At 33.3% G+C, this 14,490-nt stretch overlaps 1 protein-coding gene across 1 annotated transcript in view; it reads left to right on the plus strand.

The window, feature by feature from the left end:
- Positions 1-14,490, plus strand: part of LOC130675008 (protein turtle-like) — a 63,781-nt gene that overhangs the window by 25,864 nt on the left and 23,427 nt on the right. The window contains exons 6-14 of the mRNA XM_057480464.1: positions 455-680; positions 1,998-2,273; positions 2,534-2,821; positions 5,279-5,688; positions 7,380-7,651; positions 9,307-9,521; positions 11,130-11,195; positions 11,615-11,803; positions 13,106-13,333. Of these exons, the coding sequence (XP_057336447.1) occupies positions 455-680; positions 1,998-2,273; positions 2,534-2,821; positions 5,279-5,688; positions 7,380-7,651; positions 9,307-9,521; positions 11,130-11,195; positions 11,615-11,803; positions 13,106-13,333 (2,170 nt within the window). The remainder of the gene's footprint in view (positions 1-454; positions 681-1,997; positions 2,274-2,533; positions 2,822-5,278; positions 5,689-7,379; positions 7,652-9,306; positions 9,522-11,129; positions 11,196-11,614; positions 11,804-13,105; positions 13,334-14,490) is intronic.

A 14,490-nucleotide genomic window follows, 5' to 3' on the forward strand; every position in this document is an offset into this window, starting at 1 on the left:
CGTCCGAAAATTAATTTTTCCGAGTGCCAGCATTCGGTGGTTGTGTAATTAATATGCTATAAATAATAAAATATATAGAGGCATGGGAATTGCTATTGATATTTTTCGTCTCGATGGTCGCTGACACAGGCTTTCATTGCGGGTTGATGATTTCCGGTGCAACTGACAATTAATCGGAAGTCACACCCTTGTCATGCTGCATCCATTTGTTCATTATTACTTTTATTATTAAATGGCAAGCTGGCGCAAGTGTACGTTTCTAAACAAGTGACCATTATGTGGTTAGATAAATATATTAACATACGCAACGAGTATGCAGCAACAAATATAAGTAATGAGAGTTACATGTGCATAATAATAGGCGTGTAGTTGATTCACTTGTGCCAGCTTGACTGACATGTTATTGCCACGATCCCTCGTTTATGATGCCTGTTGATGTTGGTGCAAGGGGCAGGAGATACCAATATACATTTGGTACGAGTCGTATCCAACCCACAGTGGAGAGGGATATGAAGGACGAGTGTCACGAGTCAGTCCAAATTCTCCATATGGAATCGCGAGCCTCAATCTCACCAACATACAAGAAAATGACCAAGGATGGTACGAGTGTAAGGTTGTCTTCCTCAATAGATCACCGAATAGTCCAAAAAATGGAACATGGTTTCATCTGGATGTCCATGGTAATTTTAAAAAATGTTATTTACTATTTTTATTTTAGGAAATTATTTAAAGTCTGGCTGACTATATCCCTATCAAAAAAGGGAACCCAGCCTTAATTCCTATGTGGGTTTCTACATGGCGTTTTCGGATGGATTCCCATATGGTTTCCTATAAGAATTTTAATGTTCTTTTATTCATACACGCGTATCAATAGACAATAGACATAGAAATCCAGATACCCCGGATTCTATAGAAATTACTTATGTAGAAATCCAGATTCCTAAATGAATTTTCCATAAAGAAATCCATATATCCAAGTTCCTATATGAAAATCCGTATACCCATAGTTTCATGTGTGGATTTCTTATAAAGGAATCCAAATACCGATGGATTCCCATCTGGTTTCCTATAGGAAACCAGTATAAATCCCTATGTAGATTCTCAGATGGGTTCCTATGGGAATCCACGCCATGTCAAATCCATATTGGAATCTAGTATGGATTTCTACTTCAATTTTCCATGGAAATCTGCACCATGTCAAGATGGGAGTCCAGGTATCTACAGTTTCCTATGGGAATTCCCCATATGGGAATACACAAACACATGGATTCCCATATGGTTTCCTGTAGGAATCCAGCATAAATCCCGATATAAATTCTCAAATGGGTTCCTATGGGAATCCACACCATGTCAAATCCATATTGAAATCTAGTATGAACTCCCATGTGGATTTCTACTTCAATTTTCCATGGAAATCTGCACTGTGTCAAAATGGGAATTCAGGTATCCACAGTTTTCTAGGGGAATTTCCCATATGGGAATCCAGATACCCATGATTTCCTACATGGATTTCTATATAAATCCAAACACTCCTACATTTATTCCTATGGATTCTTACATGAATCCATACTTTCCCATGTGGATTCCTATGGGTTTCCATGCAATTCCACATGGATTTTTTTGATAGGGATTTTATTTAATGAACAAAAAGTATTTGAGATACTGATTTCCCTTTTGTTTTACTCAGAAAACGAAAATTTCTCGGCGCAAGAAAAATTTTGAATTATGAAATGAACTAAACATTTTCTTGTAACGAAAAAAAAATTTTTGGCGTAAGTTTTTCTCGCCCCAAGAAAATTTTCGTTTCTAATTTTTAATACAAAATGTTTCTCATCAGGAAAAAGTAAAAAAAAAATAATAATTCTCTGAAAAGAACGAAAAATTTTCAAGTTAATAGTTCGCAGTGAGAAAATGAATAAATAATTTTTTATTAAAATAACAAATTACTAAAATATTTATAAAATTAAGTTTTGATAAATAAAATTGAATCTCGTTAGCACCACCAAGATTTACGATGACTCCCGAAGAGATGATCTACGTTAATCTAGGCGATGCAATTATATTGAATTGTCAAGCCGAGGGCACACCAACACCGGAAATAGTTTGGTACAAGGACGCCAATCCAGTAGCGACTTCGAGTACTATTGGAATTTTTAACGAGGGCACAGAGCTACGAATAGCGTCAATCAAGAACGATGATATCGGTGATTATACTTGTATCGCAAGGAACGGAGAGGGCCAAATTAGCCATTCAGCTCGAGTTGTAATTGCCGGTAAATAAACTTATCATCAATTATTAAACATTATTTACTTTACTCTACAACTACTAAATAAATATATGACTATTATACTTAGAGTTCTATCTGCCCATTTCCGAGTGTCATGAAATTTACAACCAAAACTCCGAATTTCCCGACCGCTATTTTAAAATTCACTTATCAGATTCAAAATTGCTATTAAATTTTTAGTAATAGTACTGGTATTTATTAATAAAAAGCTAATGGATGATTAAAGTTGATGAATTAATTTATAGGAGGAGCAATAATAATTGTGCCGCCAACAAATCAAACGAAACTAGAGGGTGAAAAGGCTCAATTTTCTTGCGAAGCAAAAGCTCTTCCCGGAAATGTAACAGTCCGTTGGTTCCGGGAAGGAGCTCCAGTGACAGAAGTATCTGAATTAGACACTCGAGTGTCGATACGTAAAGATGGAAGTCTAGTCATCAACCCCGTGAGTGCCGATGACTCGGGTTTTTACCTCTGCGAAGTAACCAACGGAATCGGTGAACCCCAAAGCGCTACCGCTTATCTTAATGTCGAATGTAAGTATTTTTATTTTATTTTCGAAGTATCGATGCTGCGAAATTTTCTATTAATAAAAGAAAAAAAATATTATATAAATTTTACTGTTGAATTTATGGTAGAAAGTTTAGAATTTTATGGCCGTATAAATGTTCGCATTCATAGCGACCATTCAATAGGAACAAATTTTAGCATTATTGTGAATACTTCAGGCTCCGATGGGTGTAGCGCAATAAATTATAGGGAAAGTGTAATTTTAAATTCATGAAATGTATTTTCCTATGATACTAATTATCGTTCATTTTTTAATGAATAGAACTTTCAATAAAGTTAATGATTTCGACGGTAAAGGGGAGGAGAGACCGTCGCTATTTATTCAGAATATCAAGAGCACGTATTTAAAAGTTAGACCTTTTGTTTGTTAGAAGTCGACTCGAGTTGAGAACAAAATATAAACTTTTACCATTGATATATTTTGCAACATTATTAATTTTGAATTTAAGCTTAGTGCGTTATTGTCAACCTAGAAGTCATGGACAAATTTATTACTTTTGACGGGATTAAAAAAATAATATAATGCGATTTCATTTGAAAGTTTAATTTGCATTAAATACTATTTTGTAATTGGAGGGATTTAACGTATCGTTTCGCAGATTTTGTTAAGGTCGCTACCATTTCTATAGTAGAGCCCGCGAAAGAATGATATTTTCTCCCGCCATTTTTCTATAATCAACTGATTACTGCGTTAAGGTCTTAATGCAAGTACATGGACTTCATCATAGATAAATGGTGGGAAAAAGATCATTCTTTTTGCGGACTATATTTCTAACCTATGACTTTAGTCCGATTATACGGAGAAATGATTCACGTTTGAATTTGAAATGTTATGGTGCCATAGTAAAGCCGGACAATGTTGGCCAAGTGCCGAAAATTGAAATAAACACATGGAAAATTACTATGGCCATAGTAACATTTACAATGGTTACAGTAATTTGTGATACAACCATTGGAAATTTTACTGTGGCCATGGTAATTTTTGCATGAGTTTGTTTTAATTTCCGTCAGGTGGCCAACATGGTCCGGCTTTACTATGGCACCATAATATTTCAAACGAGAATAATTTCTCTGTATAGCGAGAGATTGAGATTCGGGAATTTTTATTTCCATGCAGATCAATTGAATCCTATCCCTAGCGGATCCGAATTACAGCAATTTCGGTATTTTGCGGTAAATTACGGCATTTTATGGCAAAAGTACGATATTCCGCGACAAAAGTACGGTATTAGTACCGCAAAATCGCGGTAATACTGCGGTATTTGACCGTAAAGTAAAGTATTGCATCGTAAGAATGCCGCTAATTGCGGTAGGTTGCCGTATTTGACCGTAATTTGCCATAAAATATCATAAATTACTGAAACTTACCATAAATCGCCGTAAATGCAACGAATTTGCCGTAGAAATATCGTATTTTGCGGTAAATTACGGCTTTCTATGGCAAAAGTACGATATTCTGCGTCAAAAGTAAGGCATTTTTACCGTAAAATTGCGGTAGTTGACCGTAAAAAAAGTATTGCATCGTAAGAATGCCGCCAATTGCGGTAGGTTGCCGTATTTTACCGTAATTTGCCATAAAATATCATAAATTACTGTAACTTACCGTGAATTGCCGTAAAATAGAGCGAAGTTGCCGTAGAAATATCGTATTTTGCGGTAAATTACGGTCTGGTGCAGTAAATTACGGTAATTAACCGAAATTCGGATCCACCAGAGATGGGCGCGTTGACAAAACCGCTTTGGACGAGAAAAATGTAACTTTTGACATTACCACATATAAAAAAATGTAATTTGTATTTTCTTCAGAAGTTAATTATTAAAATTTGTTATATTATTAATTTAATATCTCAACTAAAGAATAGTTTTTTTGACAGAAGAAAATTGAAATTTGTTTCCACTCTTCCTAAATCAACGCACCTCGAGCTAAATCCAGATTTCTTCGATGAAGAAAATAATATTGCCTATAATCTTAATATTTCCTTACTAAAAATATATTAGATTTGAAATTTCCCATAGCATAATTTTTGGTAACCAGAAAATACGATTTCTAAAAGTTTCTTTTTTATCTCAGTGGAAAACGTTCATAAATTCACTTGAAAAGGTAAATGCAGTCTAAAGTTTATTCTCTCATTCCTCTGGTTCCAAGTAAACCCCGTGGCTTTCTGCTCACTAACCACCTGGATAAATATTTATCACTCTCCAGAATGTTTTTCTAAAAACGTCCTATAAGTTCTTATGGGAACACGAATCTGAATCTCTCAGTAATCGGACGATAACCTTCCGAGTATCGTAAGAAACTTTTATGCGTAGACGAGTTGTTAGCGTACTTGCTCTTAACTGCGAATATTAAACCATAATATAGGTCGTGATTATCACAACGTATATTAACATTCAATTTTATTTTTTAAAACATTTTAATAAAGATCCTGCAAAGGTAACATTCACGCCTACAATCCAATTTTTACCGTTTCGATTGGCTGGTGTCGTTCAATGTTATATTAAAGCCAATCCTCCTCTACAATACGTCACTTGGACCAAAGATAAACGTCTTCTCGAACCTTATCAGACTAAGGATATCGTAATAATGAATAATGGTTCTCTACTTTTTACTCGCGTTAACGAAAATCACCAGGGAAAGTACACATGTACGCCTTACAATGCTCATGGAACGCAAGGTGGATCAGGACCTATGGAGGTTTTAGTAAGGAATCCGCCTGTATTTACAATAGAGCCTGAGCCAATGTATCAAAGAAAAATTGGCGAAACTGTTGAAATGGCTTGTGATGCTCAGGAAGCCGACGGGACTGAAAAACCATCGATTCAATGGCAAAGGGTCCGTATTAATATTAAGACATTTTATTACTACGTACTGTCTTACACAGTTAAAAATATTGTGTTAAATTCAACACTGTGTGTTAGAAACGGTCTACTCAATATTTGTGTTCAAATTCTAATACTGAATTCGGGTAGTACGAGAAGTAAATTCAATACTTTTTAAATGTCAGTGGCGGCACAAGAAAATGTTAACCTTTATGGTTAAGTCGGCAAAAGAATGGGCTTTTCTCCCACTACTTGACTATGATGAAGTCCATGACTGTACTGATGCGCATGCGCAGTAAAGACTTAATTGTAGAAAAACTGTGGGAGAAAAGCCAATTCTATTGCAGACTCAACTGTACATTTTATTTTTGTTCCATGGATATATTCAGTAATTATAATTTATATATTATATTAAGGTTATCGTGACAACAATTATTGTTGGACATTCAACTGCTTTTTGATACTTTTCAATGTTTTTATTAGTCAAGATTAAAATAAACATCACGTAATATTTCATACCGGTTGTAAATAGCTCATCTATTTATTTCTTTGTAAAAAACAAAAACACATAAAGTGGCAACTTTCCAGCCGGAGGGCAGAAAAATAGTATACGCATCTTGGCCAATAAAAAAGATAGCCTCAGACCACATGTTTGTCAGCCTCGGCTTCGCCTCGGCCAACAATTACATGTGATCTGGGACTTTTTTTATTTTACTGGCCTAGGTATGTAATATACTATTTTATGTAGCGAAAATGGTACATTACACACCAAGGGAGAAAAAGAGTACATTCCAACCCGCGTGTATATCTGCCTACTCGACGGAAGGCGAGGGCGGCAAACACGTGGATTGGGACGTCCTAACGTCCATGGTGTCTACTATTTTTTACCATACCTGCACCGAAAGTTTAAATTCTTGCTCTGTTTAGAGGGAAGAAAGTAATTTTTTTCTTAAATGAGAAAATAAATGATAAAAATTACACATGCGCTATTCTTCCCACAAACAGATGCAGAAACTTCATCTTTCCTCTCTAGATTTGTAATATACTATCAACATTACATGAAATAATTAGAAATTATGACTAAAATTTTTTACTAATATAATAGACATTACAGCTTTTAGTCATTACACTGTGAAAAATTCCCAATAAATTTTACTATGGGTGCATAGTAACGACGGACTATAAGAAAAGTGATTCAAAATTAACAAGTGTCCCATAGTAAACGTATGCGCAGACTACACGATTGTGGCCTATGCGCATACCTTTACTATGGGACACTTGTAAATTTTGAATCAGTTTTCTTGTAGTCCGGTGTTACTATGCACCCATAGTAAAATTTATTGGGAATTTTTCACAGTCTAGTAAATTACTATACTAGTAATTATAATTTTTAAGTTGAATTGACATTTATAAAATGTCTATTTTACTTTCATTTTGCTAATAATCTTTCCGCCACTATCGATTGACTTTTTAACATGAATTTTGTGTTAATTTTAAAGTAACACTTAATAAATGTCGATAATTTAAATTTTTGTACTCAGTACCGCTTTCAAAGTGTTAAATAGTAGACCGATTCAAATTTTGAAGTAACAGTCAAATGTATTGATTTAACACGAAAAATTTAACACAGATATACAATATTTTTTACTGTGCATAAATATAAAACAATAAAATATTTATTTAAAAACATACTTTTAACAACAGGGCAATGGTACGCCTTTGGAACGTAATCGAGCGAAAATGGTCGGTGGCAATCTCACAATAGAGGGCTTGCGTCGAAATGATTTTGGTTATTATCAATGTGTTGCTTCAAATGAAGTCGCTGTAATAGTCTCATCGACTCAATTAATCGTCGAAGGATCTCAGCCACATGCGCCTTACAATGTCACTGGTACCGCTTCGCAGTTTTCAGTGACGCTTCATTGGCTTCCAGGTTACTCTGGAGGACCCGACTATAAACAAGACTATACAATTTGGTGGGTAAAATGGATCCATAAAATAAATAAACATTTTTTTTATAAAATAGTATAATACGGTAACAATAATTTTATTTTTATAATAGTGTCTTAGATATCTAGTGCGAGTGAGTACAAAGCGCGAAGTGTAAAGCTTGACATACAAGCCGCAGGCGAGTTTGCCAACACCCGGGTGTCTGGACATTCCTGCTAGATATATACAATAGTTTTTTTAAAGAATTCTCAAAGAATACTCTATTATGTATACACAGAAGACAGCTTTGGTTAATACAGCATTTAATTAAATTTTTTTTTGAAAGGTTACGAAGCCTCAGTTCGCGTCGGCAGACATTTTTTCCAAGAGATGTCGCTGCTAACCGCGACCAACATTTTCTAACCGTGTTAACTTTTTTTCATTTAAGTTAGTTCACTCGCAAACCGACTTTTCATAAGAATTTCATGTAATTGAAATATGATATCAAGGTAGATGTCCTGCATGTATTTTTAAAAAACCAGAATTTTTGATCGTTTTTGACCCAAGATATTGATGATCAAACTGCACACAGTTAACATGTAGTAGCTCGGACTCACCTAAAAAAAAGTCATATTTTCACGTATATTTCAAATTATTTTGCTTAAGAATCGTTCCAAAAACTAACAGATTGCAGAAAAAAAAATTTCGAATTTAAAAAAATTTTTAAATAATCATACTACCGATTAGTGAAAAAGCTGTAAATATTCGAAGAAATCTGTCTCACAATTTCAAATGAGAAAAAGCGAGTAAGCAATAGCACACACTATAGGTCGCGAGTGAACTTCCTTAAATTTTCTAGTCTATACATAAGTCGACGACCCGTCATAAGCCTGCCCTTCATAAGTCTCTTCCCGCAATCAGCAGGTACTGAGTCCAAACAGCAACTACTTAACCACTTTTTTGAGTTTCGTAGCAGACATCCCGTTATAAGCCTCCGTTAAAATTCGATAAATTATAAACTAACAATAGGAACAAAATATCAAAATTAATGATGAAAATTTACTATCGATCTTTCGCGGATAATAATTTTATAAATATTATTTATTGTTGATAATTGTAATGATTAATTACAATTTAAAAGTTTTATTGAGCATTATGTTGATCAATAACAATTATTATTATTATTACTGTAATTAATACCGTTGTCATCATATTTATTATTTGTGTAAAAAGATAAGTATTTATTTTACCGCTATAAGCACTAGAAAAATCGGGACACTGACGTATGTAACAAATCGTAAATATGACGTTTAAAATGATATAAAATAAACACAGGCTTATAACGTGTAGTCGAGAACAAAACTACGCACGGTAGTGGGAGACTGAAATTTCAAGAAAAATTTCCCCTGGCCCCTAAATCAGGCTTATGACGGGTAGTCGACTGTAACCGAGTATTTATTGAGCATGCGCCATAAATCATTTTCGCAATATTTTTTTAGTGAAATTAATATCATTAATTAAAGTCATAGCTTAAAATTCATAATTAATTTATATAAAATTATCATAGCTGTAATTTATGTTAATTATGACTATAAAAATTATTTTGATACTTTTATTAATGCGAAGCGCATAAGAAATAGTAAGAATATATTATGATTAATGTTAATGAAGATAATAATAATAATGAATTGATGAATGACAGGTATCGTGAAGCAGGCACGCCAACTTGGAGAACTCCTATACCAGTTACTCCTTCTGGTAGTACATCAGTGACGATCAATAGTTTATCACCAGGGACCTTATATGAATTTCAGGTCGTTGGTAAAAATGCTATCAGCGACAATATGACGAGTAAAATAACAACAATAAAAACGCTCGGTAAAATTAATTCTTCACCCCGACGGACACGTAATTACGGTAATTTTACAGTAGAACTACCATAAAATACAGTAGAAATACCATTTAAAATAATAATTAAAAAATAATACTGTAAAAAAAGTATTGCAGAATCACCGTCAAACGCGGTATTAATTACCGTGTTATCATAACTACGGTGATTTTGTAAACTTATTCAGCTGTTATTACACAGTCATCATTTACGAAACATCAATCTGACCAATTGGGAATAATTGTATTACGGTATCGGTATTTTTACCGTAATTTACCGTAATTTCGAGCCGTCAGGGGCAACAAATTTATATTAAATTTTCAAAATTAATACGAGGTTTTTTTTGACTTAAGAAAATTCTTTATTACTAATATTCTCTTTATCTACAACTTAATAATTATTGGAAATTTTACTTAACCCTTCAGCACCCGCGTGATTCAAAAAAAGTCTCACGCTTCAGCGCATGCGTAATCGCGCGAAAATTTTAAACTTTTAATCGGAAATATTATGCACTTACCCAGCAATAGAATTATCATTTACTTGAATGCTTCTATAAAATTTTACAAATTTGAATGTCACCATGTACTGGTTTTTTATTTTTCAAGTTTGTAAGCAATGTAACGGCTGAAAAAATGGTGGTGAATGCCGAAAGTATTCGGAACTACCCGAGCTTAGCCGAACTGTATTAATTTTTACGGCCTACTTTATTTGCGTCATAAGAAAAAGTCTCATAGATTTTTAGAATAAATATTTTTAAAGTATTTTTAAGCTCGAAATAATTTTCAAATTTCATTATTTTAAATAGCACAAAATTTTATGAAGATCGAAAATAATTCACTAGGTCATTCCATTAAAAATCATTTCATGTCAAACGTAAGAATAAAACTCATAGCGCGGGTGCTGGAGGGTTGAAGTTCAAATTTATATATAATTTAAACTTCTAGAAAAATTAATTTTACTTATAAGGTATATATTTTTATATTTATACGCACACATATTCTTTTGCTAGGCTTCAATTAATAACACAAATTTAAGGTTATGGCTCATTTTCTACCATAGAAAAAATATATAGACATATATTCATATATGTATATATATTTACATGGCCGTCGTAGAACATAACTTTAGACGAATGTTAATTCAAATCTACGAGTTTTAAATTTGAGTCCGCAAAAGAATGATCTTTTCTGTCACCATTTTCCTCAGTTAATTCATTACTGCGCATGCGCTTCTGTTACGTAAAATTGTACCAAGAGAGTGAACTTCGGGTGTTTTCGTTCTTTACCCCCTCTCTGGGTGTTCTGTATACGAAACCGCCACTTTTTGCGCATGCGCAGCTTAGAAATAATCATAGTGGGGGGGATCTGAAGTTCATTCTCTCCCTGGGACAAGTTCATGCACCATCACAGACGCGGGGGAATAAAGATAATTCTTTAGCGGACTCAATTCTATATATATTTATATATAAAATGAATAAAAAAATTTATTATTGAAGATCAAGAGAAATTAGTTTTAATTATAAAGAATTTTCAAAATAAAAAAAGAATAAAAATTTCATTCATTAACCTCTGGATTTCATTCATAAATCTGACGTTACATACATTTTTAATGACACAAATTTAAATCTTCCTCATCAGACGTTGGCATCGCCCCTCCAGCAACGACCCCCATAAATACTGGAGGGATTACGTCTGATCAAAACGGTAAGTTGACATAAAAAATAATAATTTAATTAAATTTATTGATGTAATATAATTAAATTATTAAGAATATGTTAAATAAAGTAGACATGTGTTGTCGTTACTCCAGTCGTCAATTTTAAAACAGATAGATCATAAAACAAGGAAATAGTTGCAGCTGTCGCCGATGGATTTTAATGTTTGGTTAACGTTTTTCTGTTATTACACAAAACCGAGTGCTCGTAAATCTGCTAATGTCGCTTGTTAAATATTTTATTGTTCAAATAGTAAAGAATATCTTTTGCTTTTTTACTCAGCATAAAAAATGGCAGCTATAAGTTGTCAAGATTTTAAAATAAAATACTGTTTTATTTGCTTGATAAATAATTTATTTATTACTTAAGAAAATTGTGAACGATAGATAAATTTATTGTCATTTACAGCTGGACCAAGACCTGGACCTCCGAGAAATTTAACTGTCACGGAAATAAGCAACGGCTTTTTGATAACTTGGCAGCAGCCTTTGGAGAAAAGTCATCTTATTCAGTATTATGACATCAAGTACAAAACTGATGGACCTTATAGAACTCTTAATAAAGGACAAATTCGACCTGAAGAAACCAGTTATCTTGGTAAATTTATTGTTATTATTATGAATTAATTACTTTCTTTATTATTAATTAAAAAAATTTGAATGTTAACCGCCACGCAGCTCCAGAAGACTCAGTAACTTTAAATTCAAAATATCTCATTAGGTATTGAATTTTTGAAAAAACTACAAGATACCTTTTTTGTAGAGAATTTAAAGCTCTACAAAAAAGGTATCTTATATTTTTTTCGTTAGTTCAATATTTACAGAGATATTTACAAAAAACCAATCATACATATATTTGATGACTTTTAATTTTTTGGCGGGAAAATTTTAAACTTTATTTATTAAAATAAATATAGTTTTTAAAAAATTAAAATTTTTAAATGATTCTATGTCGAGGTACACTCAGTACCTAATAATTTGCCTCAAAATATAGTTGAAAGTATTTTAAAGTACCAAAGATACGTTAATTACCGTAAATTATGGTATTCTGAAAAATTACGGTAAAATTGGTACTTTACCGCGATTTTCGGTATTTTACGGCAAATTACGGATGTAACGATAGATTGCGGTATTTATAAGGTAAAATTGCGGTCATTTGCCGTAAATTCGCGGCAAGACTGCGGTATTTAACCGCAATGTGCGATATTTTACAGCAAATTACGGGATTTTATGGTAGATTACGGTATCCGTCGGCAAAAGTATGATAATTGACCGCAAATTTGCGGCAGTACTGCGGTATTTTATGGTACGAGCGCGATATTTAACCGCAATTTGTGGGATTTGGCGGCAAACTGCAGAAAAATTACGGTAATTCCTCGTGCATTTGCGGCAAGCCTACAGTATCTTATGGTAAAACTTCGGTATTTGACGGCAACTTACGGGATTTTATGGTAGATTGCGGTATTCGACGGCAAAAGTACGATAATTGACCGCAAATTTGCAACAATATTGCAGAACTTGATGGTCAAAGCGCAATATTTAACTACAAATTATGGTAGTACGGTAATTCACCGTGAATTTGTGACAATTCTACGGTATTTCACAGTAAAAGTTCAGTATTTTACCGTGCAGTGAAATATTTCACTCTGTTACGGTAAAAATGCTACAAGTCGCAGTAAAATACCGTAACTTATCTATGTTACTGCGGGTCGCCGTATTTTTACTGCCAATTAACGGGGGCTTAAACTGTAATTTGTCGCAAGTTACCGTAAAATGCTGCAAATTTGCAGTAAATTAATTTATTTTGCGGTAAAATGCGGCAATTTATCGTAATTCGAATCCACTAGAGTTGGTAATAAAAAATAAAGCGTTGATTGAACATGAAATTTTATTGTTACAGTTAAAAATCTTGTTGGTGGAAGAACGTATTACTTTAGAGTATTCGCACACTCGGCGACGACCCATAGCTCGAGCGATGAGGTAAAATTCCCTGTGCCAGCTCGTGTCAAGCACAAGGCCATCACTGCCGGAGTTGTAGGTGGTATACTATTCTTCATTGTCGCAATAATCCTCAGTATATGTGCTGTTAAAATATGTAATAAGCGGAAACGACGAAAACAAGAGAAAGGTATTTTTATCAGTTGTTATATTTCAAAATTTTTTTAAAAAATGGTAACAGTTTAATATCGCGACTGGCAATTGATCATTTTTATCAGGATTTTATTTTATAAATTTGTTTTAGCATCCCAAAGTATGACATAGTACATTATTTATGTGCTTAACCTATGAAATATCTTTTAAGTATAAATCAATAATGCACATTATTGATTTATATATCAAAGACGGATTAACTGAACTACAGTTTCATCCCTTCTACATCCAGAGGCTCATTTTATTGATTTATGAAATACGGCTTTAAAAATTTCATCAATTTTCAAGGATAATTTTCATGAAAGTTCAATTAAATTTATTTATTTTCCATGAATATCGATTTGGTGACAAAATTACTTAAATTAGAGCGTGATCTTTAGTAAAAATACAATGGGAATATTCGACCCTGATTAAAAACTCCGATTGAAACCAATGAATTCCGATTGAAAGTCTATCGGATTTCAATCAGATTCAATCAGAGTTTTTAATCAGGGGAATAAAGTTGAAAAATCCAAGCGCGCACAATTTACTGTCTCATTCAATAGTAAAAAATTTTTTTTAACCAAAAATGCCCTAAAAAATGGAGTCTAAAAAAGTAATCAATAGATGGCGGCACTTCTGAATACTAGAAATAATAAAAATGGCGGAGAAGGGGAGCAACTACTTTGGAAAATTTTTTGATCATAATCCCAAACCGTGGTTTAATTTGAGGGCTCACAGAAAAATAGTGACAATTAATCGGCTCAGAAGCGGTCATAATTCACTGAGATCAAGTCTGCATAAGTTTAATATCGTAACATCAGCAACCTGTCCATGTGAGGAGGCAGATGAAACCCCAGACCATGTATTTTGGACGTGTTCTCGTTTTAGAAAGCAACAGAAAACTCTTATTAGAAAATTAAATAGTATCAACATTCCTTCTGGTAACATCGATAACCTACTTTGCAATTTAAATATTGACATAATAATAGCGTTAAGTCAATTTATTTGTAATATTGATATTTTTATATAATAGTTGAACAGAACAGATATTTTTTTACGACTTAGCATTATTTCAAAATTAGTTGAGTAGTGCAGAGTTAGATGGCAGGGTCTGTATCTGCGGTGAGCTTGTGGACGATCCATTTCTCAATG

Source organism: Microplitis mediator, chromosome 9, assembly GCF_029852145.1.
Source record: "Microplitis mediator isolate UGA2020A chromosome 9, iyMicMedi2.1, whole genome shotgun sequence".
Classification (NCBI taxonomy): domain Eukaryota; kingdom Metazoa; phylum Arthropoda; class Insecta; order Hymenoptera; family Braconidae; genus Microplitis; species Microplitis mediator.